General features: G+C 42.7%; 1 protein-coding gene across 3 annotated transcripts in view; it reads right to left on the minus strand.

Moving 5' to 3' along the window:
• Positions 1-23,746, minus strand: part of AQR (aquarius intron-binding spliceosomal factor) — a 117,373-nt gene extending 93,627 nt beyond the window's left edge. For all 3 annotated transcript variants that reach the window (XR_003731182.2, XM_015141813.3, XM_077939087.1), the window contains exons 1-5: positions 23,530-23,746; positions 19,382-19,438; positions 14,971-15,011; positions 6,773-6,808; positions 2,388-2,508 (exon numbers count right to left, since the gene is read on the minus strand). Coding sequence is in view for 2 of the 3 variants with exons in the window: in XM_015141813.3 (XP_014997299.3) it covers positions 2,388-2,508; positions 6,773-6,808; positions 14,971-15,011; positions 19,382-19,438; positions 23,530-23,604 (330 nt within the window). In the remaining variant the exon portion in view is untranslated. The remainder of the gene's footprint in view (positions 1-2,387; positions 2,509-6,772; positions 6,809-14,970; positions 15,012-19,381; positions 19,439-23,529) is intronic.
• Positions 23,747-24,890: the final 1,144 nt, after the last annotated feature.

Genomic DNA, 24,890 nt, shown 5'->3' on the forward strand with positions numbered 1-24,890 from the left:
TTTTAGCTAATAAAATAATGGCTTTAATTTCTTTAGTTTTTCCTCTGTGGATTATGCCTGTATTTGGCTTAGGCTTTGTTTTCTTATTATGGATCTGAAGTGTTTTAATTTCTCTGATTTAAACAAAAGAAACTACATCTTTAGCAAAAATTGTAGTTTTCACACTGTAATTAATCTCAAGGACAGCCCCTCCTGCTTTATATTAGCTCTTTACTCTTAAGTTATATATAATGTAAACATATTCAAGCCTCTTTGACCTACCTCTGTTTCTAGTTACTGCCGCAGACAAGCACTCCAAGCGTGTGGTCTACGCTAGTTGTTTTCATTCACTTCTCTAAGACAAGCTCTCCTGAAGCTGTATGGCTGTCAAGTCATATGGACCGTTATGAAGCCTCAACTCCTTTTCAGCATATTGAAGGCTCTTTTTCTTTCGTCTGTTATCTAAACAGCAATATTCCTAGGGTTCTAGCCTCATTCTTCTCCCCCTATTACTTCAACCACTAAATACCAATGATTCCAATATACATCTGCAGTCTAGATTTCCCTTCTGAGCTCTCAAACCTTAGAGTCCTCTGTCTACTAGATGACTTAAATCTAGATATTCCAAAGGCAATTTAAACTGAATATGTCCAAATTCAATTCAAGAGTTTTGTATCCTCCAAATTATTCCTCAGTCTCTATTACCTATCTTGGTAAATGGTACCATCATCTATTATATTCATTTGCCCAAGCCTGGAAGGTTATTGAAAATAACACCCTTTCCTAATGCTACTTCAACTGATTATCAAATTCAATCAATTCTACCTTCTAAATCTCTGTATATTCTCTAAATCTGTATTATTATTTCTCTATTTCAAGGCTTAATCACCAAAGTGATCTTTATAACAGGCAAATTGACCAGGTTATTCCCTGGCTCAAAAAATTTTCCTTCTTCCTTTCTATAATAGCTTGAAGCAACTTCAAGAAATCCTGAGGCTCTCTTGATATCGACATAAAACCCATAGTTTATTTTGAGCTCTAATGTGCCCTGAGATGGTAGTCATTTAATGAATATTTGAGAGAAGTATCCATGCCTTTATCTTAAAGACTCTATCACCTTCTCACTTCGGAGACCATTTACTCAAAACAGATGACAGGCATCCATTCCTTTTTTTTTTCATTTAAAAAAGTCTGACTGGAAGAGAAGAAACTCTTGATGAAGTGACCATTATATGCTGGGCAAAGAAAACAAAGGTTTTGGATCTCTACTTATCAAGCTTCTGTTGCACCAGCACAAAAAGGAAACAACAGTGCATTAGAAATTTCTAAAAGGAAAAATAGATCCCAAATCAAGGACAAAAAGAACAGGCAGGGCACGGTTACTCACGGCTGTAATCCCTGCACAAGGTGGGTGGATCACCTGAGGTCAGGAGTTTGACACCAGCCTGGCCAACATGGTGAAACCCCGTCTCAACTAAAAACACAAAAATTAGCTGGGCATGGTGGCGGGCACCTGTAATCCCAGCTTCTCGGGAGGCTGAGGCAGGAGAATTGCTGGAACCTGGGAGGCAGAGGTTGCAGTGAGCTGAGATCACACCATTTGCACTCCAGCCTGGATGACAAGAGCGAAATTCAGTTTCAAAAAAAAAAAAAAGAACGTTGAAATTATAACATAAGCATCTGTCTTGACTTTGGTAACTTTTTTTTATTCATGTAAAACTACAAATATACACTTTCTCTTGTGAAAAAAGACACTGAGAAGTATCTCATTTGAACATTATATACTTGCACTTTTTCTCTTCTTAGAGATAGGGTCTCGCTCTATTATCCAGCTGGAGTGCTGTGGTGCAATCATAGTTGATTGCAGCCTCGAACTCCTAGGCTGAAGCGGTCCTCTTGCCTCAGTCTCCCAAGTAGCTGGGACTACAGACTCACGCCACCATGCCTGGCTAATTTTTTTTTTTTAAGAGACAGGTTTTTGCTTTATTGCCCAGGCTGGTCTTGAACTCCTGGCCTCAAGCAATCCTCCCACCTCAGCCTTCCAAAGTACAGGATTACAGGCATGAGTGACAGCACTCAGCCTATTTGTATTTATTAATATAATTTCCATTTTGCCAGCTTCTGATGTAAGTTGTTATAACATATACCATTCTTTGTTTCAAACACAAAGCAGAAAAATAACTCACATTCATAAATTTTCAATTCATAATAAATTATTAAATCGTTTGAAGGAAGTGTTGAAACCAAAAGAAAATGTATCTTTCACATACTCATTCTTTTGCTCAGTATTTGCTTTAATGCTAGGTAAAATTCTGCTCTAAAAGCACCACTATCAGTAAAAGTTCTGCCACTTTGTAATGGCTTAAGTGGGTCAGTATGAAAGCTATGAAGTAATTTAAATCAGTTACCTCCCATGCAGGCACGTTTTCTCTGAACTTCTCATTCACCATACAGCAAATTGACATTAAATAGGCCTTGCTGGATACCTCAGGAGAATAATTCATCCAGAGATAATTTTCAAGATACTGGCTATAAAGAGTAAAAAGCACAGAATATTTCATTAGTTACCACCACTCACTGTAATGTATAACTCACCCAGAAAAGCATAATTATTTACAACTTTCTGAAAATATTTTGGAAATCTCTATTTATAACTTGGAATCCTTGGCTGGGTGTCATAGCTCATGCCTGTAATCTTTGGGAGGCCAAGGTGGATGGATCACTTGAGGTCAGGAATTGTGATATGGTGAAACCCCATCTCTATTAAAAATACAAAAATTAGCTGGGTGTGGTGGCACACGCCTGTAATCCCAGCTACTCAGGGGGCTGAGGCAGGAGAATCACTTGAACCCAGGAAGAAGAGGATGCAGTGAGCTGAGATTGCACCACTACACTCCAGCCTGGCCAACAGAGCTAGACCCCGTCTTCAAAAACAAACAAAAAAAAGGCCGGGCGCGGTGGCTCAAGCCTGTAACCCCAGCACTTTGGGAGGCCGAGATGGGTGGATCACAAGGTCAGGAGATCGAGACCATCCTGGCTAACACGGTGAAACCCCATCTCTACTAAAAAATACAAAAAAACTAGCTGGGCGAGATGGCGGGCGCCTGTAGTCCCAGCTACTCGGGAGGCTGAGGCAGGAGAATGGCGTGAACCCAGGAGGCGGAGCTTGCAGTGAGCCGAGATCGCGCCACTGCACTCTAGCCTGGGTGACAGAGCGAGACTCCGTCTCAAAAAAAAAAAAAAAAAAAAAAAAAAACTTGGAACCCTTCACAAATTTACCTGTTGTCTAGGTCACTGCTACCAGCTACAAATTTATGTATAGAAAACACAGCTTTAGGCCGGGCGTGGTGGCTCAAGCCTGTAATCCCAGCACTTTGGGAGGCCGAGATGGGTGGATCACAAGGTCAGGAGATCGAGACCATCCTGGCTAACACGGTGAAACCCCATCTCTACTAAAAAATACAAAAACTAGCCGGGCGAGGTGACAGGCGCCTGTAGTCCCAGCTACTTGGGAGGCTGAGGCAGGAGAATGGCGTGAACCCGGGAGGCGGAACTTGCAGTGAGCTGAGATCCGGCCACTGCACTCCAGCCTGGGCGACAGAGCAAGACTCCGTCTCAAAAAAAAAAAAAAAAAAAGAAAACACAGCTTTGGAGAATGACAGTCTTACACATTCAAATACAAAGGTATCAAACGTTGCCAACATACATAATTATCACCACCAAACCACTGGATATTCCCTTACTTAAGGCGCTTTTTTTTTTTTTGAGATGGAGTTTTGCTCTTGATGCCCAGACTGGAGTACAATGGCATGATCTAGGCTCACTGCAACCTCCACCTTCCGGGTTCAAGTGATTCTCCTGGTTCTGCCTCCTGAGTAGCTGGGATTACAGGCATGCGCCACCATGCCTGGCTAATTTTTTGTATTTTTAGTAGAGACAGGGATTCTCCATGTTGGTCAGGCTGGTCTTGAACTCTCTCTCGACCTCAGGTGACCCACCCGCCTCAGTCTCCCAAAGTGCTGGAATTACAGGCATGAGCCACTGCACTTGGCCTTTAAGGCTCTTCTTAAAGTAAAAGTTGGCCGAGCACAGTGGCTCACGCCTACAATCCAAGCACTTTGGGAGGCTGAGGCGGGCAGATCATGAGGTCAAGAGATCCAGACCATCCTGGCCAACATGGTGAACCCCCAGCTCTACTAAAAATACAAAAATTAGCTGGGCATGGTGGCATGTGCCTGTAGTCCCAGCTACTCGGGAGGCTGAGGCAGGAGAATCACTTGAACCCAGGAGGCAGAGACTGCAGTAAGCTAAGATCACGTCACTGCACTACAGCCTGGCAACAGAGTGAGACTCCGTCTCAAAAAATAAAAAAAAGGAAAACCCAAAAATACCTGATAAATATCAGTTCTAAAACAAAATGAGGCCAGGCGTGGTGGCTGACACCTGTAATCCCAGCACTTTGGGAGGCCAAAGTGGGCGGATTGCTGGAGCCCAGGAGTTTGAGACCAGCCTGGGCAACATAGTGAGACCTTGTTTCTACAAAAAAAAAGAAAGAAAAAAAAAAAACCACTAGCCAGGTGTGACGGTGTACACCTGTGGTCCCAACTACTCAGGAGGCTGACGTAGGAGGATTGCTTGAGCTTAGGGGGTTGAGGTTGCAGTGAGCCATGATTGTGCCACTGTACTCCAACCTGGGCAACAGAGTGAGTCCCCATCTCTAAAACTAAAAAAAAAAAAAAAAAAAAACAAAACAAACTTCTGAAACTCTTACTAAGCCTTCTCATTCTAGCCTCCATGTATCTTATTTTCTTTCCTATTTTTCATTTTTACTTCTCTTTGCTATTTTCTAGTTAATTCCCTCAGATCTATTTTCTAGTTCACTAATTCCTTCTTTAGCTGCACTAACATGTTATTTACTTTGCTAATTGATGCCTTCCTCTAATAATTTTCATCCACAAAAACCCTTTTCTCAGTTCGCTTTCCTATATCCAGCTACCTTCTCCATGCCATCTTACTTTCCACTTTAGCAAGAAACCATCAATTACTCCCCACAACAACCTTAGACTGGTTATGTTTGAAAGTTGGCCCAGGGAAAATGATATTGTCACATAAAATTAAATAAAAGTTCCTGAAAGGTAACAACCGACTTTTTCAGCTATTAAAAATTTTTCACTGTCAGTTTTGATGCTGCTGCTACAGGGGAGAAATCAGAGCCTCGTTAGCAAAAGAAACTAAGCCAAAGGACTCTGATGGCCATGGAGAAAAAAGGGTAACTTAGCTTTCCCTATCTTACTGCTTTTCCCTAAAAGAAGCAGCACGCCAGGCACGGTGGCTCACGCCTATAATCCCAGCACTTTGGAAAGCCGAAGCGGGCGATCACGAGGTCAAGAAATCGAGATCATCCTGGCCAACATGGTGAAACCCCGTCTCTACTAAAAATACAAAAATTAGCCAGGTGTGGTGGTGCACACCTGTAATCCCAGCTACTCGGGAGGCTGAGGCAGGAGAATCGCTTCTACCCGGGAAGTGAAGGTTGCAGCAAGCTGAGATCGCACCACTGCACTCCAGCCTGGCGACAGAGCAAGACTCTGTCTTAAAAAAAGAAAAAAAGTTTCACTGTCATTGATGCTTTCAATCTGTTTTGTTGCTTTCTCCTTCAATTCCTGCAATTCTCTTGGTTTCTGGACTCTAGAATTCTGGTTAATCCTAATTGCATATTGGTAGCCTCTTGATTTTAATCTGTCTTGTTGAAAGGAGGCACAATATGATGGAAAGAGCATATTTATCTCAGGGCCAGATGGGTCCAGTTTCTAGCCTCAGTTTCCTCCCCTATAAAATAAGGAAGATCTTACTGGTGGTGTTGTGAGGATTAAATAAGATCATTTAATAATAATGCAGTCCTTAGGATACAGGTGGCACTCAACTTAGTAGTTAATTCATAATAAATTTCAGTTTCCCTCTATAAAAATGATAAGACCATCTCCTTCATGTCATTTTTTTGTGAGGATCAAATCTGTGGATGCAGGAGTAACAATTATTAACACAGAGGTCCTGACCTCTGATGTAAACCAGATGTCAAGGAAGTGTAGAGAAGTGGAAAACCATGAGCTTTGGCATCAGACATTGGTATCCCAGCTCTGCCAATTACATAGAGCAAAGTATTTAACCTCTCTGATCTCAGCTTCTGTTTCCAGTAAATGCTGAGGATAGTACTTACTTCACAGGATTGTTGTGAGTACTCTGTATGTAAAATGCTTAACACTGGTGAGCACAAAACAGGTGTTCTGTTTGAGAAATGGTAAATGTAGCTATCATCAACAACAATCCTGGCTTTTACTTTCAGCATACTGGCTAGATCTGGTTGTAACAATCTAATCTACTTTTGCAATCTAAAAATCATACATTATCTTTTGTCTGAAATAGTTATATTACCAGTAAGCTAGACTGGAACAACGTTACCTTGATAACATTTTAGCTTGGCAGGGAAAACAGCTATAGAACACACTCTATTTCCACTGATCACTAGAGAAACCAAGTTTGAGTTCAGAAATTATTCACCACATGCTACCTTAACAAGTAAGAAAAAAATCAAAATACAAGTTATTCTGACAATGGGCCATCATCTTTGAAAACAAAGGCTATTACACACATATTCCAAAATAAGCCAATCACAGAAATATATATCTTCACAGATTTAGATTTTCTTAGTCACTCACAGAACTACACAGAAAATTTAGCTAAAACTGAAATCACATTGTTATCTTTTTCATCAACGGAATGCCTTATGACTTACCTAAATTCCAAGAGCATTATCTTTCTAATAGCAAACCTGAAAACATAAAAATAAATAAAATGTTTAAAATAGAAAATACAAACATTTCAGAATTATTAACCCAAATGCATTTAGGGATGTTGTGTTTTCATATCAACTCACCTATCAAAATTCATATCAGATCGCAATTTCCTACGTCAGTTCAACTTCTTAAGCACTGACCAACATGTTTTCATTTAATACTCAAATGGAAACATTTTGCTAAAGAGTCATGCCTTCCTAAAAGCACACAGGACACATATCTTTACTGCAAATGTGAAAATCAGATGTTTCACTTGCTTCTTAGTGTTGACAGTGAGCTTAAAATAATAAAATATTGGGGGGAGGGGGGAGGGATTGCATTGGGAGTTATACCTGATGTAAATGACGAGTTGATGGGTGCTGACGAGTTGATGGCTGCAGCACACCAACATGGCATAAGTATACATATGTAACAAACCTGCACGTTATGCACATGTACCCTAGAACTCAAAGTATAATAAAAATATATATATATAAAAAAAAAACTAAAATATTGTGGAAAAAATATCAGATATTTGTCTTTAATATACTGTCTTTTTTAAACAGAATTACTTTGTTTTATATGAATAAACAATGATATAGTCATGTTTGTCCAAAATATACCTATGTTGTCCCGAAGCAGATACAAACGTCCGCTAATTTAGTTTTATCATTTCATAATATTGGAAATAGATCAGAACACTGTCACTAGATAATAGTTTCCAGCTTTGAAAATTAAGTGTCTATGTATTATGAATTTATAATGCCCCAGGAAACCATTATCCTGTCAAAATCCTATTCCACTGATTTCTGATCTTTTATATAGTTTCACTGAGCATACAATGTCACAAAACTTTAGTGAGAATGAAATGAAGGTTTTTACTATGCAAAAGCACTAAGACAGAATACTGCCTAAGTACTGGCTTCTACAGCCAGCCAAGATGCTAAGTGGATAGGCCATCTTGAGTGACACACTCTAGATCTCCAACTGCAGACATTTCACTTGAATTAACTGTATGTTAGACAACAGAATTCACTCACTGCTCACTATACACAAAACTCTACATTTAATTTCTTCAGTCACAAACAGGACCTCATGATAAAAAAGAGAAAATCCTGGCTCATGAGATAGAATACCAGTGTTCTAGTAATGACTCAGTGTTATTTTGACAATGTCTTTTAAACATTCTTTTTCTATTTTTTTCTTTTTTATCGAGACAGAGTCTTGCTCTATCGCCCACCCTGGAGTGCAGTGGTGCGATCTCGGTACACTGCAACCTCCGCCTCCCAGGCTCCAGCAGTTCTTGTGCCTCAGACTCCCGAGTAGCTGGGATTACAGTCACGTGCCACTACACCTGGCAAATGTTTTGTATTTGTAGTAGAGATAGGGGTTTCCCCATGTTGTCCAGGCTGGTCTCGAACTCCTGAGCTCAGGTGATCCACCCACCTCAGTCTCCAAAAATGCTAGGATTACAGGCGTGAGCTACCACACCTGACGTCTTTTAAACATTCTGCAATTCAGTTTCTTCATGTATAAAAATGGTAAAGCGGCCAACTTTCCTTTATAACTACAGAACTGAAAAATAAGTCTTTTTTTTTTTTTTGGAGGCAGAGCTTGCTCTATTGCCTAGGCTAGAGTACAGTGGCACAAACACAGCTCACTGTAGTCTCAATCTCCCAGGCTCAAGCGATCCTCCCACCTCAGCCTCTCAAATAGCTGGGACTACAGGCACGTGCAACCACGTCCAGCTAATTTTTTTGATTTTTAGTAGAAATGAGGTCTCACTATGTTGCCCAGACTGGTTTCAAACTCCTGAGCTCAAGTAATCCTCCCACCTCGGCCTCCCGAAGTGCTGGGATTACAGGTACAAGCCACCATGCCTGGCCTTGAAAAATAAGTCTTGATGTGTCAAAATAAAGCAAAAGCAGTCTGAAAAACATTCAATTCCTCTTCTAGCAATCTCAGTGGTATTCATTAAATTTGGAGTTTTATACTTTTGCCAGTGAACTCTCTGAGACAGATAAAGTGAACAGCTTAACTGAAAGCGTACTTATATAAAAACAGGTCCATGAACTAGACACCACATCAGAAGAATTTTAAAGGTAAGTATGGAAGGCTGGGCACGGTGGCTAATGCCTGCAATCCTAACACTTTGAGGCCAAGGAGGGTGGATTACCTGAGCTCAGGGGTTCCAGACCAGCATGGGCAACACGGTGGAACACCATCTCTACTAAAATACAAAAAATTAGCCGGGTGTGGCAGCATGTGCCTATAGTTCCAGCTACACAGGGGGCTGAGGCAGGAGAATTGCTTGAACCCGGGAGGCGGAGGTTGCAGTGGGCTGAGATTGTGCCACTGCACTCCAGCCTGGGTGACAGAGTGAGACTCCATCTCAAAAACATAAATAAATAAATAAAAATAAGTATGAAAAGTTACAAACAATAACCACAAATATAAATAATTTGAAGGATTTTTGGACGGTTTTTTTTTAAGTTACCAGTATTCACTGAGAGCATGCATTATGCCTGACACTGTGCCAAGGACTTAACGTGCATTTCATTAAATCCTTCCAAAGCTGAATAATTTATGTATGACAAACTGGGTCTATTACTGTATCATTAAAAATGATAAGAAAAAAGAGAAGGGGCCGCACAAATGAGAGTTCTTTTCTACTACATTCCCACCTACCCCAAGAACTTCCTCTTCTGGGACATGACTGTGTGAAACATGAGGTCTGCAGCTGTGGCATCCCCACCACAATCATACGGAAAAAATCAATAAAACCTTTTGACAAGACTGACAAAGGCCTTGACATTATTAACTTCTGAGCTAGCTACTTCTAGATCTATTAAGTAGATGATTAAAACAATAAATAATAACAGTGAACAAAAGAAGCCAGCCACACGAGGCACAGTGGCTCATGTCTGTAATCCCAGCACTTTGGGAGGCCGAGCATGCAAATTACCTGAGGTCAGGAGTTCGAGACTAGCCTGACCAATACGGCGAAACCCCATCGCTACTAAAAATACAAAAAATGAGCCGGGTGTGGTGGCGGGCACCTGTAATCCCAACTATTCGGGAGGCTGAGGCAGGAGAATTGTTTGAAGCCGGGAGGCGGAGGTTGCAGTGAGCCGAGATCACGCCACTGTGCGGCAAGAGCGAAACTCCATCTCAAAAAAAAAAAAGAAGCTAGCCACAAAAGAATACATAGTGTGTGATTCTATTTATCTATTTAAAGTTGAAAAATAACCAAAATTATAGTGTTCTTGTTTGCACACTTACATATTATAATGATAAAGAAAAGGAACAAGCAGAGAGCTTCTGCAACACGACAATGTTCGTGGAGTTTTTCAGCCTAGGTGGTGGTTATGAATTATTACTATAATTCGTAAGTATACACATTTGTTTTACACTCTTTTCTGTGTTACATTTCATAATAAAAGAGTCCACACATTTCAAATAAAAATAAACACTTTGGCAAAAGTAGATTACTCTGCAAATCACCCTTTTTGAAAGCATAAAAACCACTTAGTTGATTCATAACAGGATTACACATCATACCAAAGTGTACTAGTTAAGAGGTTTCTAGAAGGCAAAGGACTCTTATTTAAGAACAGAGTATTCAAGGCCAGGCACAGTGGCTCACACCTATAATCTCAGCACTTTGGGAGGCTGAGGTGGGCAGATCACCTGAGGTCAGGAGTTCGAGACTAGCCTGGCCAACATGGTGAAACCCTGTCTCTACTAAAATACAAAAAATTAGCAGGGCACGGTGGCACATGCCTGTAATCCCAGCTACTCAGGAGTCTGAACCAGGAGAATTGCTTGAACCCAGGAGGCAGAGATTGCAGTGAGTCGAGATTGCGTCACTGTACTCCAGCCTGGGCAACAAGGGTGAAACTCCATCTCAATAAAATAAAAGAACAGAGCAGAAAAAAAAAAAAAAGAACCAGGGAACCAGGATTCAATACCTGGTGTGCCTCTACTGGGAAGCATCTTGGGCAAGTTATTTAACCTATCTACTTCAGTTTCCTTATCCATAAAATGAGGATAATAATATTGTTATAGGGTTGTTGTGGGAATAAACGAGCTAGATGCTTATAGCAGAATGCAAGGTGCTTAGAGTAGAATTTGGCACATAGTAAGCACTTAACTATTATTTTTAAAATATTTTAAAAATCAAACTTGGATTAAGAATTCATTAAGATAAGCCTGCCAAATCTGATAATGGCAAGAACAGCAAAAATAAATCAATTGTATAATGTACCATACAGTAACATGGCTGTTACATCAAGCCATTCCCCCAATACTGAAAATGCCATGAGCACATAGCACAGCAAAATAATTTCCTCAGGACCTAGCCTAAACAATTGGTCACTTAAATTTTTTTTTTCTTTTTTGAGACAGTCTCGCTCTGTCACCCAGGCTGCAGTGCAATGGCACAATTTCTGCTCACTGCAACCTCCGCCTCGCGGGTTCAAGAAATTCTTCTGCCTCAGCCTCCCGAGTAGCTAGGATTACAGGTGCATGCCACCACACCCAGCTGATTTTTATATTTTTAGTAGAGACAGGGTTTTACCATGTTAAATTTTTAAATACATACTACAGTTTATGTATTATAGAAGTACACTTAGAAATAAAAAACGTGGGCCAGGCGCGGTGGCTCAAGCCTGTAATCCCAGCACTTTGGGAGGCCGAGACGGGCGGATCACGAGGGCAGGAGATCGAGACCATCCTGGCAAACACGGTGAAACCCTGTCTCTACTAAAAAGTACAAAAAAAAAAATAGCCAGGTGAGGTGGTGGATGCCTGTAGTCCCAGCTACTGGGGAGCCTGAGGCAGGAGAATGGCGTGAACCCGGGAGGCGGAGCTTGCAGTGAGCTGAGATCTGGCCACTGCACTCCAGCCTGGGCGACAGGGCGAGACTCCGTCTCAAAAAAAAAAAAAAAAAAAGAAATAAAAAACGTGGGCCGGGTACGGTAGCTCACGCCTGTAATCCCAGCACTTTGGGAGGTCGAGGCAGGCGGATCACCTGAGGTCGGGAGTTCAAGACCGACCTGACGAACGTGGAGAAACCCCATCTCTAATAAGAATATAAAATTAGCTGGGTGTGGTGGAGCATGCCTGTAATCCCTGCTACTCGAGAGGCTGAAGCAGGAGAATCACTTGAACCTAGGAGGCGGAGGTTGCAGTGAGCTGAGATTGCGCCATTGCAAACCAGCCTAGGCAACAAGATCGAAACTCCGTCTCAAAAAAACATTAAAAAAAAATAATAATAAACGTGTACAAGATAAGAAAATGACTGTTAAAAGTGCCACAATAGGCCGGGCGCGGTGGCTCAAGCCTGTAATCCCAGCACTTTGGGAGGCCGAGACGGGCGGATCACGAGGTCAGGAGTTCGAGACCATCCTGGCTAATACGGTGAAACCCCGTCTCTACTAAAAAATACAAAAAACTAGCCGGGCGAGGTGGCGGGCGCCTGTAGTCCCGGCTACTCGGGAGGCTGAGGCAGGAGAATGGCGTAAAAACCCGGGAGGCAGAGCTTGCAGTGAGCTGAGATCTGGCCACTGCACTCCAGTCTGGGCGACACAGCGAGACTCCGTCTCAAAAAAAAAAAAAAAAAAAAAAAAGTGCCACAATAAATCTTAGCCATGCCAAAGACAGCAACTTCTTTCAGAACTAAGAATAACATAGGGGCTGGGTGTGGTGGCTAATTCCTATAATCCCAGCACTTTGGGAGGTCAAGGCGGGCAGAATGCTTGAGCTCAGGAGTGAGACCAGCCTGGGCAACATGGCGAAACCCTGTTTCTACCAAAAATACAAAAAGAATTAGCTGGGCATGGTGGTTTGCACCTGTGGTCCCAGCTACTCAGGAGGCTAAGGTTGGGGGGATCGCTTGAGCCCAGGAGGCAGAGGTTGCAATGAGCTGAGATCACACCACTGCACTCAAATCTGGGTGAAAGAGAGCAACCCTGTCACACATACACACACAAAAAGTAGCCAAATGTATACGGCTTAAAAATCATTAGCAGCTTTTAGTTGTTATAAAAAATCACCTCTGAAGAAGAAATATTAATAGCAAGGGTTTAAATGAAAAAATAAACAATCACTTTCCACTGGAGTGAAAACCCATTCTGAAGATTCAAAATAATTTTCAAATTATATAACCTTAATATAGAAGAAAAAAATGATACTAGAATAAATCCACCCACTCGTCTTTAGTTTTCTCAAGAAATTTCATTCATACTCACCTTCAGACCAACAGGCCATATGTTACAAATCTGCTCAAATGTCCTACCTTCAGCAAGAATTTGACTAATTATTCTGAAATACCAGCCCTTGTCATTATCCTCTAACCACACTTTAATTCATAGCACTTACTATCTCCTGACATTACATTATATATAGATATATAGATATATACATCTGTCTGTGTGACCCACTAGAATGTAACCTCCAGGAGAGCAGGGACTCTATCTCCCCTCTTTTCTGTCGTATTGTTAGCATTGAAATGGTGGCTAATACAAAGTAGGCTCAACTCAGTCTCTTTTTGTTGTTTGTCTTGAGACAGGGTCTCACTCTGTCACCCAGGCTGGAGTGCAGTGGTACGATTGTGGCTCACTGCACCCTTAACCTCCTGGGCTCAGGTGATCCTCCCACTTCATCCTCTTGAGTAACTGAGCTACAGCCATACGCCACCATGTCCAGTTAATTTTTTGTATTTTTTCTAGACACAGGGTTTTGCCATGTTGCTCAAACTGGTCCTGAACTACTTACTGGGCTCGAGCAATCCACCCACCTCGACCTCCCAAGGTGCTGGGATTACACGCATGAGCCACCATGCCCAGCCAACCCAATCTCTTTTGAGCTATACACCTGGATACCCAACTGCTTATTCCATATCTCCATCTTCATGGCTCTTACGTAGCTAGAATTCCAGATATTCAAAAGTGAAATAATGATCTACACCCAATCCTATCCTCAACAATGTGGCAAAAGTCAGTAATAGCATCACTAATCACTCAGCAACTTAAGCAAAAAATTTTAGGATCTTCTTAGATTTCTCCTTTTCCCACATCTGCCACATCCAAACATCAAGTCTTTCCACTTCCATCTTTCTCAAATGGACAAATCCTCTCCCAACTTTCCACGGAAGTCAAATCTATGACATCTTGAAGCTGACTACTACAATGCTCACCTAACTAATTCCCTGCCTCTTGCTCCCTCCAAATCCAAATTCTTGCTGGGTGCAGTGGCTAATGCCTGTAATCCCAGCACAGCACTTTGGGAGGCTGAGGCGGGTGGATCACTTGGGGCCAGGAGTTTGAGACCAGCCTGGCCAACATGGTGAAACCCTGTCTCAAAAAAAGTAAAAAAAAAAAAAATCTCTTTTTCAAATACCACTGTGCTTACAACTCTTCTTAATTCCTACTGTTTTCCAAATAAAGGACAAAATCCTGAAGATGGTCTTTGACCCATTTAGTCAAATATCCTTTTAAAATACTCACTGGGCATACATGTCTGCAGGTGCATATATAAAAAGATACCTAAGATACATTGTTAAATTTTTTAAAAGAAGCATAATGAAAAAATGGCATGTAGAGTACAAACCCTTTTGTGTTTGAAAAAACATGAAGGGGTGGGGAATAGAACAGATGTATATGAATCATATACATGAACCAGGGATTGGGGGCAGAAAAGATGATTTATTGAAACTTACCCCTTACAGCATATTGCTCAAAAATAATTTTTATCACTTGTGTTTATTATTATACATTTTATACATTACATATATGCTACATTATTATAAATTTAATATTGTCTTACTTTCATAACTTTTTAAGAATATTTTTAAAAAGTGAATCAGAAATAAGAAAATTAATACTAATTGAACTGAAATAAAATCTTCATGTTTACTTTTTCTCAAATTCCATCTAAATCCAAATAAACGCTATGGGATTTGATACCTCTAATCTGAGGCAAAAGTTAGAAGGCAAAAAATAATTTATGACTCTTCAGCACCTAAAGTTTTTCTAGTCAATTTGATGACCAATTTGAAACAGAAAAAAAGGTTCAAGTTATGACCACATAGAAATCCAGCCAAGATCCAACTTGGTCCACCCCAATCACATTGTATAAAATTTAAACTCATTCCTACCTTGATTTGACAATCTCTTTTTCATATATATCTTCAATAACCTGTTATCAAAAATATAAAAATGTAGTATCTCAACAACTTTTTTCAACTCTAAATTGATAGTTTTTAATGAGTGAGATTATATAAAATAAGTTGGTTTAGGAAAGCCATCAAATATTACTGCTATTGAAATAACAAGAGATTTTAAAAATAATCCCATTATATTTCTCAAGATGTGAAATTAAAAGAAAGCAAGGTAGAAAAAATAAATAATAAAACAGAGCCCTAGATTCATTAAAATGATGTGCTTACAAACATTTTCAGGGAAAATAAAAATTCACAAGATCAGGATATTTTTAAACTTAAAGTATATAAATGTTATCAAACTCCATTTAAGAGTCATAACTGTGTGCCTTCAAAACCCACAGAGAAAATAAGTTAAAAGTGTGAAGACATAACAGACACAAATTCTAACTGTTACATCTCATTATCCAAAGGAATATGATAAAGGTTCAGAATTTCCATTCATTTGAGTGAAGGTGGGCAGAATGGTGTACTACCTAAGAATTCAGACTCTGGCCAGGCACGGTGGCTCACGTCTGTAATCCCAGCACTTAGGAGGCCAAAGAGGGAGGATCAGGTCAAGAGATCAAGACCATCCTGGCCAACATGGTGAAACCCTGTCTCTACTAAAAATGCAAATATTGGCCGGGCGCGGTGGCTCAAGCCTGTAATCCCAGCACTTTGGGAGGCCGAGACGGGCGGATCACGAGGTCAGGAGATCGAGACCATCCTGGCTAACACGGTGAAACCCCGTCTCTACTAAAAAAATACAAAAAAACTAGCCGGGCGCGGTGGCGGGCGCCTGTAGTCCCAACTACTCGGGAGGCTGAGGCAGGAGAATGGCGTGAACCCGGGAGGCGGAGCTTGCAGTGAGCTGAGATCCGGCCACTGCACTCCAGCCTGGGCGGCAGAGCGAGACTCCGTCTCAAAAAAAAAAAAAAAAAAAAAAAAAAAAAAATGCAAATATTAGCTGGGCGTGGTGGCGCACGCCTGCAGTCACAACTACTTGGGAGGCTGAGGCAGAAGAATCAACTTGAACCCAGAAGGCAGAGGTTGCAGTGAACCAAGATCGCACCACTGCTCTCCATCCAGCCTGGCGACAGGGTGAAACTCCGTCTCAAAATAAAATAAAACATAAAAAAAAAAGAATTCAGACTCTGGAATTGCACATCTCAAAAAAAAAAAAAAAAAGAACTCAGACTCTGGAATTGGAAGCGTGGTTCAATGCATCTGCCTTCACTACTGATGGCTAGAACTCTTGGGCAAGTGTCTGACCTCTCTAAGGCTCAGTTTCCTTACCCACAAAACAGATCTACTAATACAAACTATCACACAGCGTTATTGCAAATAAAATAAGACAGGGTATATAAACAATTAGTACAAATACTGGCACACAGTGAGCCTTCAGTAACAGTTATCAATAGCAGCAGTAGCAGTGCTAGCATAAATAACAGTAAAAACAATACTACCGTAAAATTATGAAGTGCTTTAACATGGTATAATATAATATTATTGTATGGTAACTCTGATGTCTTTTTTTTTTTTTTTTGAGATGGGGTCTCACTCTGCCACGCAGGTTGGAGTGTAGCAGTGCAATTACAGCTCATTGCAACCTCTGCCTTCCAGGCTGAAGTATCCTCCCACCTCAGCCTCCTAAGCAGTGGGACCACAGGCATACACCGCCATAACCAGCTAATTTTTTGTATTTTTGGTAGAAATAGGGTTTCACCATGTTGCCCAGGTGGGTCTTGAACTCCTGAGGTCAAGTGATCTGCCGCCCCAGCCTCCCAAAGCGCTGGGATTACAGGCATGAGTCATGGTGCCTAGACTATAACATCTTTTAACTGCTCCAAGTATATTTGTGAAGTAAGTATTTGTAGGCCAGGCGCGGTGGCTCACGCCTGTAATCCCACCACTTTGGGAGGCTGAGGCGGGCGGATCACGAGGTCAGGAGATCGAGACCATAGTGAAACCCTGTCTCTACTAAAAATACAAAAAATTAGCCGGGCGCGGTGGCGGGCGCCTGTAGTCCCACCTGCTCGGGAGGCTGAGGCAGGAGAATGGCGTGAACCCGGGAGGTGGAGCTTGCAGTGAGCTGAGATCCGGCCACTGCACTCCAGCCTGGGTGACAGAGCGAGACTCCATCTCAAAAAAAAAAAAAAAAAAAAAAAGTATTTGTAAGTGCTAAATAAAGGGAAGGAGGTGATGAAGAAAACAAGTCTTGTTTAATCTAGATGAAATTCTGTTATTGTTTTCATCAAATTTCAAATTAAATAATAAAATAAAGATTACTGGTTGGCCAGGTGTGGTGGCTCAAGCCTGTAATCGCACCACTTTGGGAAGCCAAGGCGGGCGGATCACCTGAGGTCAGGAGTTTGAGACCAGCCTGGCCAACATGGTGAAAACCCATCTCTACTAAAAATACAAAAATTAGCAGGGCGCGGTGGCATGCATCTGTAATCCCAGCCACTCAGAAGGCTGAGGCAGAAGAATCGCTTGAACCCAGGAGCCAGAGGCTGCAGTGAGCTAGGATCATGCCACTGCACTCCAGACTGGGTGAAAAGAGCAAGACTCCATCTCAAAAAAAAAAAAAATGATTACTAGCAAAACATATACTCATAAGAATTTAAGTTCAAATAAAGAAATTTTGGGTAAAAATTTCAGTTTTACCAACAGTGCCTAAAGCATCACCATTAAATTTATAATGGCAGAGCTTAAGAGTCTTCATTACTTGTTGAATGGTATACAATATGTCAACATCTGTTTCATTTAAAGACCTCACTCTCTTTAAGAGACAGGGTCTCATTCTGTTTTCCAGGCTGGAGTGCAGTGGCCTGATTACAGTTCACTTCAGCCTCAAACTCCTGGGCTCAGTGAGTCATCCTTCCACTTCAGCTTCCAGCAACTGAGACTACATGTATGAGTCACCTCACCAAGTCAATTTTTTAAATTTTTTTGTAGAGGCAAGATCTCACTACTGTCCAGTCTAGTCTCAAACTCCTGGCTTCAGGTGATCTTCCTTCGTTAGCCTCCCAAAGCACTAGGATTACAGGCATAAGCCACCACACCTGGTCTTAGACCTCTCTTTAAGAACCTATTTGAGGCCGGGCGGGGTGGCTCAAGCCTGTAATCCCAGCACTTTGGGAGGCCGAGACGGGCGGATCACGAGGTCAGGAGATCGAGACCATCCTGGCTAACACGGTGAAACCCCATCTCTATTAAGAAATACAAAAAACTAGCCAGGCGAGATGGCGGGCGCCTGTAGTCCCAGCTACTCGGGAGGCTGAGGCCGGAGAATGGCGTAAACCCGGCAGGCGGAGCTTGCAGTGAGCTGAGATCCGGCCACTGCACTCCAGCCTGGGTGACAGAGCGAGACTCCGTCTCAAAAAAAAAAAAAAAAAAAAGAACCTATTTGAATGAGAATTAACCCTATATTTGGGAATTTGTCGTATTATTTGTTCTAAATTGCTTCAGTTGGACTTATTCAATTGAATAAGTTCAATTCCCTTATTGAATATTACTGGACTTCAGTTATTACACTATACAACTCCTGCTTCTTCCATCTTTATTATAGACCTTTACCTCATTCACCACTCTAAAAACAAGATAACACAACAGATTTAATCCTAAATGAACTATCAAAAACTTGTACATGGCCGGGCGCGGTGGCTCAAACCTGTAATCCCAGCACTTTGGGAGGCCGAGGCGGGTGGATCACGAGGTCAGGAGATCAAGACCATCCTGGCTAACATGGTGAAACCCCGTCTCTACTAAAAATACAAAAAACTAGCCGGGCGTGGTGGCGGGCGCCTGTAGTCCCAGCTACTCGGAGGCTGAGGCAGGAGAATGGCGTGAACCTGGGAGGCGGAGCTTGCAGTGAGCCGAGATCGCGCCACTGCACTCCAGCCTGGGTGACACAGCGCGAGACTCCGTCTCAAAAAAAAAAAAAAAAAAAAAAAAAAAAACAAAAACAAAAAAAACTTGTACCAAAATTTCTGTATATTTACAAAGATATTTATTACATGATCATTTATAATAATGATAAATTAAAAACAATCTAAGAATCTATAAACAGAAAAACAGTTAAGTAAATTATACACATACACTTTTGTTTTAAGGTTTAAAGAAAATACAACAAAATGGTAAGAGAGGTTATCTCTGGGTAGTGATTATTTTCTTATGGTGTAGTTTCTATGTCTTCCAAATTTCCTAACATAAATAATTGCTAAGTTTGATAAGCCAAAAATTGCATTTTTTGTAGATACTTAGGTTTTTAATTTTTAAAAAATTATGGAAAGCTTTTGTTGAAATAACCCTTTAAAAGGAGTGTAACTTCTTAAGAATTATGTTGCAAACCCAAAATACTTACCTTTATATCAAAAGGTGATTTCTTCTTGATGTGGGGAGCCCAGTATTTACACGCTAACTGCAAAAGTAAATAGTATAAACAGTAAGTCACAAACTCATGCCATTGTAGAGCTGGAAGACAGATCATTTAGTGATAAGCTGTTTCTTTTTTTCTTTTTTTTTTTTTTTTTTTTTTTGAGACAGAGTCTCGCTCTGCCGCCCAGGCTGGAGTGCAGTGGCGTGATCTTGGCTCACTGCAAGCTCCGCCTCCCGGGTTCACGCCATTCTCCTGCCTCAGCCTCCCGAGTAGCTGGGACTACAGGCGCCCGCCACCTCGCCCGGCTAGTTTTTTTGTATTTTTTAGTAGAGACGGGGTTTCACTGTGTCAGCCAGGATGGTCTCGATCTCCTGACCTCGTGATCCGCCCGTCTCGGCCTCCCAAAGTGCTGGGATTACAGGCTTGAGCCACCGCGCCCGGCCGATAAGCTGTTTCTTAACAAGGCCCTACTGGGCACTGGGGGACAGAGTAAATCTGAAGGGACTATACAGGCATACAGGCCAGTTGGCATCCTTGACCCCAAACCAGTAAATGCCAGTAATGCTTTGCACTACAACATGCCATTGTGATTTAAACAAACAAAAAAATCCTCTCCAACCACCCCTAGGGAAACAATACAGCTCAGTTAATAACCACAGAGCCAAACATCTTCAGCCTACCAATAAGGAAACCCTGGTCTAGAAAAAGTAAGTGACCTGCCCAAGATTACAGTTGGTTAATAGTTGAGCAAGTATTACAAATGATATTCAAAATCTTCATGAATACTTTCTAAAATAATGAGCCTTTAAATGATTAGTTCACACCCATAACAAAATCTTAAAAAAAAAATTGTAGTCTATCAGCTGGTTATTACAGAGAATATAAGAGTTGGCATATTAGCCGGGCGCAATGGCTCATACCTGTAATCCCAGCACTTTGGGAGGTTGAGGCAGGTGGATCAGGAGGTCTGGAGTTCAAGACCAGCCTGTCCAACATAGTGAAACCCTGTCTCTACTAAAAATTCAAAAATTAGCTGGGCATGGTGGCACACACCTGTAATCCCAGCTACTCAGGAGGCTGAGGCAGAAGAATCACTTGAAAGCAAGAGGTGGAGGTTGCAGTGAGCCAAGATTGCACCATTGCACTCCAGCCTGGGCAGGCGACAGAGCGAGATTCTGTCTCAAAAAAAAACAAACTTGGCCGGGCACGGTGGCTCAAGCCTGTAATCCCAGCACTTTGGGAGGCCGAGGCAGGCGGATCACGAGGTCAGGAGATGGAGACCATCCTGGCTAACACGGTGAAACCCCGTCTCTACTAAAAAATACAAAAAAATACCCGGGTGAGGTGGCGGGCGCCTGTAGTCCCAGCTACTCGGGAGGCTGAGGTAGGAGAATGGCGGGGACCCGGGAGGCGGAGCTTGCAGTGAGCTGAGATCCGGGCACTGCACTCCAGCCTGGGCGACAGAGCGAGACTCCGTCTCAAAAATAAAAAAAAAAAAAACTTAAATTAAAAAAAAAAAAGAGTTGGCATATTTCAGCAGATTAGGCTTTACCTGTAAACTGTGAAATTTAAACAAATATATAACTCTCTCTACATATTTAAAGAAACAGCATAGTCTTACTCATAGGGTTTTATTTTAAAACCCAATTATAATCTCTTTAAAAATAGAAAACTGGCAAGCACAAAGACTCAATATATTTATAAAAAGGTGACTGCAGTATCTGGCATATCAGAGGCACTCACAAAGTCTGATGGATAAATGGATGGACAAATGAAGCAAAATCTGAAATGTTACTTCTGTGAGGCTGTCCTCAACACTACCTGATGGCGACAATTGCTTTTTCATCTTCATTTTGTATATAACTCTTTATAATCTTACCTTTCTACATTATAAATATTTGATTGCTTATCCAACTTTCCTTCTCACTTAATTGGAATACTTAAGAGATGGGACCTGTTTTCTTTGCTTTCATAGCTCAGCGATAAACTGCACAGACAACACACTTAAAGAGCCTCCCAAGCAGTTAGGACACTGGCCCTGAGGAATAGCCTCTAAAAATATTACAGTAACTTCCTACTTAAATGACACCTTCCGGCCAGGTGTGGTGGCTCACGCCTGTAATCTCAGCACTCTGGGAGGCCGAGGCGGGTGGATCACCTGAGGTCAGGAGTTCAAGACCAGCCTTGCCAATATGGTAAAACCCCATCTCTACTAAAAATACAAAAATTAGCCGGGCGTGGTTGTGTACCTATAATCTCAGCTACTCGGGAGGCTGAGGCAGGAGAACCGCTTGAACCTGGGAGGCGGAGATTGCAGTGAGCCAACACCAAGCCACTGCACTCCAGCCTGGGCAACAGAGCAAGACTCCATCTCAAAAATAAATAAATAAATAACACCTTCCCAAATTACCAATCACTCTCCAACTCAATAGAAAATCTTCACCTCACCCCCAGTTATTCTGGGGAGGATCTTGGTTCATTGCAACCTCCGCCTTCCGGGTTCAAGCAATTCTCTAGCCTCAGTCTCCTGAGAAGCTGGGATTACAGGCATGCGCCACCACACCTGGATAATTCTGTATTTTTAGCAGAGACGGGGTTTCTCCATGTTGGTCAGGCTGGTCTAAAACTCTGACCGCAGGTGATCCACCAGCCTCGGCCTCCCAAAGTGCTGGTATTACAGGAATGAGCCACCGTGCCCGGTTGAAGATTTTAAGGACAGTCAGCCTTAGTGTAGTTCCCTGTAGTCCCCGCTACAAGGGAGGCTGAGGTGGAAGGATCACTTGAGCCCGGGCAACATAGTGAGACCCTATCTTGAAAGAAGAAAAGGAAGGAAAGGAAGGGAGAGATTTTAAGAAGGCAAGTGATATGATGAGATTTGCACTTGTATAAAATCACTCGGAAAGCAACATGAAGAATGGGCTAGAGGACAGCAAGAAGAAGAACAATATAACAGATTAGGATACCTTCGTCCAGGCAGAAAACAATGGCAACCAGGCTTAGGGTGACAGAGATGTAGAACACCAGATAGATTCCAAAGATACTCAGAATGTAGAAATGTAGGGATTAAGGGAGGATTCAAAATTTCTCCCTGGGCTTCTGCCCTGACAAATCTGTTGAGACAAGGAATAAAGAATAAAGAAGCAGGTGGGCATGATAACTTCTACACTGAACTACTTACACTCTTACCCAATTCGCAAATAAAGAGTAAGAATGAGGAATGATGCTGACAACCACAGGACTGTGTTTCCCTATCCAAAGCCAACTGTGGCTCACAATGCAAGATAGTAAACAGATTCTAAATGAACGCTCTCCAACTACAGAATCACTCTCTTCTTAAATGGGTCTATTTGGAGGTGTCTTGTCAGTTTCTCATAGCTGCTCAAAAACTCAGGACACTCTACGGACCAGGAAAAAGCCTACTCCTACTTGAAGAGGCAGTCCAGCATCACTCTGCTGCGAAGGCTGCTTGACAGTCTCAGATAGATTGGGGTGTTCCCTCCTCTCTGAATCAATTGCTCCTGAGGCAAACTCCAATACAGCAAAACTCATAGAGTAGTTTTCTTTTTATGTGTCTTTTTTTTTTTTTTTTTTTTTTTTTTTTGAGACGGAGTCTCGCTCTGTCGCCCAGGCTGGAGTGCAGTGGCCGGATCTCAGCTCACTGCAAGCTCCGTGTCCCGGGTTTACGCCATTCTCCTGCCTCAGCCTCCCGAGTAGCCGGGACTACAGGCGCCGCCACCTCGCCCGGCTAGGTTTTTTGTATTTTTTAGTAGAGACGGGGTTTCACCGTGTTAGCCAGGATGGTCTCCATCTCCTGACCTCGTGATCCGCCCGTTTCGGCCTCCCAAAGTGCTGGGATTACAGGCTTGAGCCACCGCACCCGGCCTATGTGTCTTTCTTAGGCCATGAACCCCTCAGGCCAGGGCAACCCATCCACCACGGTATGCCCAGCACCTAGCGTAGCTGCCGGCACGGAGCTCATACTCAGCAAAAAAGACTTGTGTGAATGAATTAACAAACGAATGCCTCCTCCGTGCTCCTAGTCCTGGAAAAAAAAAGAAAAAACCCCACCACCAGGCCTCGGGGCCACGACGTCCTTACCCCCTCACACATACACCAGACTCGCCCGAGCTCACCTGGGTCACGAACTCCGCGTTAATCTGGGACACCGTAGGAGCCACGATCTTCTTGGGCTGTGCAGGGGCTGCCATGGTAGCACGCTCCCCTCCACTCCGGTGGAAACGAAAGGACCGCCCTGGGCAGCGGCAAGCCTGGTCCACTTCCCCTAAGTTACGGCCGAGGCGCTTAACTCCGCGCTGAACAAACGTTGCGCGCCGGATATCCTCAGGCTTCAGAGTCCCATAGGGAACCCGTACTACAGCCCAAGCGTTCCCCGGGAAGCGGAATGGCGTGTAGCCGGAAGTTCATGCAGGCGTTGGGGCTGAGCTAGCGAGCCAAAAGCTTTGACCTCCTCTGTACGCGCCCTCTAGCGGGCGGCAGAGAGAAGACACCCCGCTGGCGGGATTAGGAGGGCAAGGCAGGGACCCGGTGGATGGTGTTGGATGGGGTTTCTCGTGGTTAGTGAGGAGCAGCGTGTGCGGTGAATGAGAATTTAGGTTTTTTTCAACCCCGAAGAAAAAACAAAACAAAACAAACAAACAAACAAAAAAACAGCCTGGGAATATGGGCTGGTTTTTAACTGCCCTTAACAGTGTTGTAGTTTAGTTTTGTTTTTCTTGAGACGGCGTTTCGCTCTTGTTGCCCGGGCTGGAGTGCAGTGGCGCAATCTCGGCTCACTGCAACCTCCGCCTCCCGGGTTCAAGCGATTCTCCTGCCTCAGCCTCCCGAGTTGCTGGGATTACAGGGATTACAGGCATGCGCCACCACACCCGGCTAATTTTTGTATTTTTAGTGAGATGGGGTTTCTCTATGTTGGTCAGGCTGGTCTCGAACTCCCCGACCTCAGGTGATCCACCTGCCTCGGCCTCCCAAAGGGCTGGGATTACAGGCCTTAACAGTTTTATGGCGGTAAAAACTGACATACCATAACCCAGCCGGGCGCGGTGGCTCATGCCTGTAATCCCAGCATTTTGGGAGGCTGAAGCTGGCCGATTGCCTGAGGTCAGGAATTCGAGACCAACCTCGCTAACATGGTGAAACCCCGTCTCTACTAAAAAATACAAAAAAATTAGCCGGGCATGGTGGCGCTCGCCTGTAGTCCCAGCTACTCGGATTCAGGAGAATCTCTTGAAGCAGGGAGGCAGAGGTTGCAGTGAGCCAAGATTGTGCCATTGCACTCCAGCCTGGTGACAGAGCGAGACTCGTCTCAAAAAACAAAAATAAAATAATAATAAAAATAATTGACATACAATAACCCACACATATTTAGGTTGTAAAATTTGATGCGTTTTGACATGAACATACATTTGTGAAACTGTTGCCAAAATCATGATAATGAGCCCCTAAAAATTTCCTCCTGCACTTTTGCAATCTGTAC

The sequence above is a fragment of the Macaca mulatta genome, chromosome 7, assembly GCF_049350105.2.
Source record: "Macaca mulatta isolate MMU2019108-1 chromosome 7, T2T-MMU8v2.0, whole genome shotgun sequence".
NCBI lineage: Eukaryota > Metazoa > Chordata > Mammalia > Primates > Cercopithecidae > Macaca > Macaca mulatta.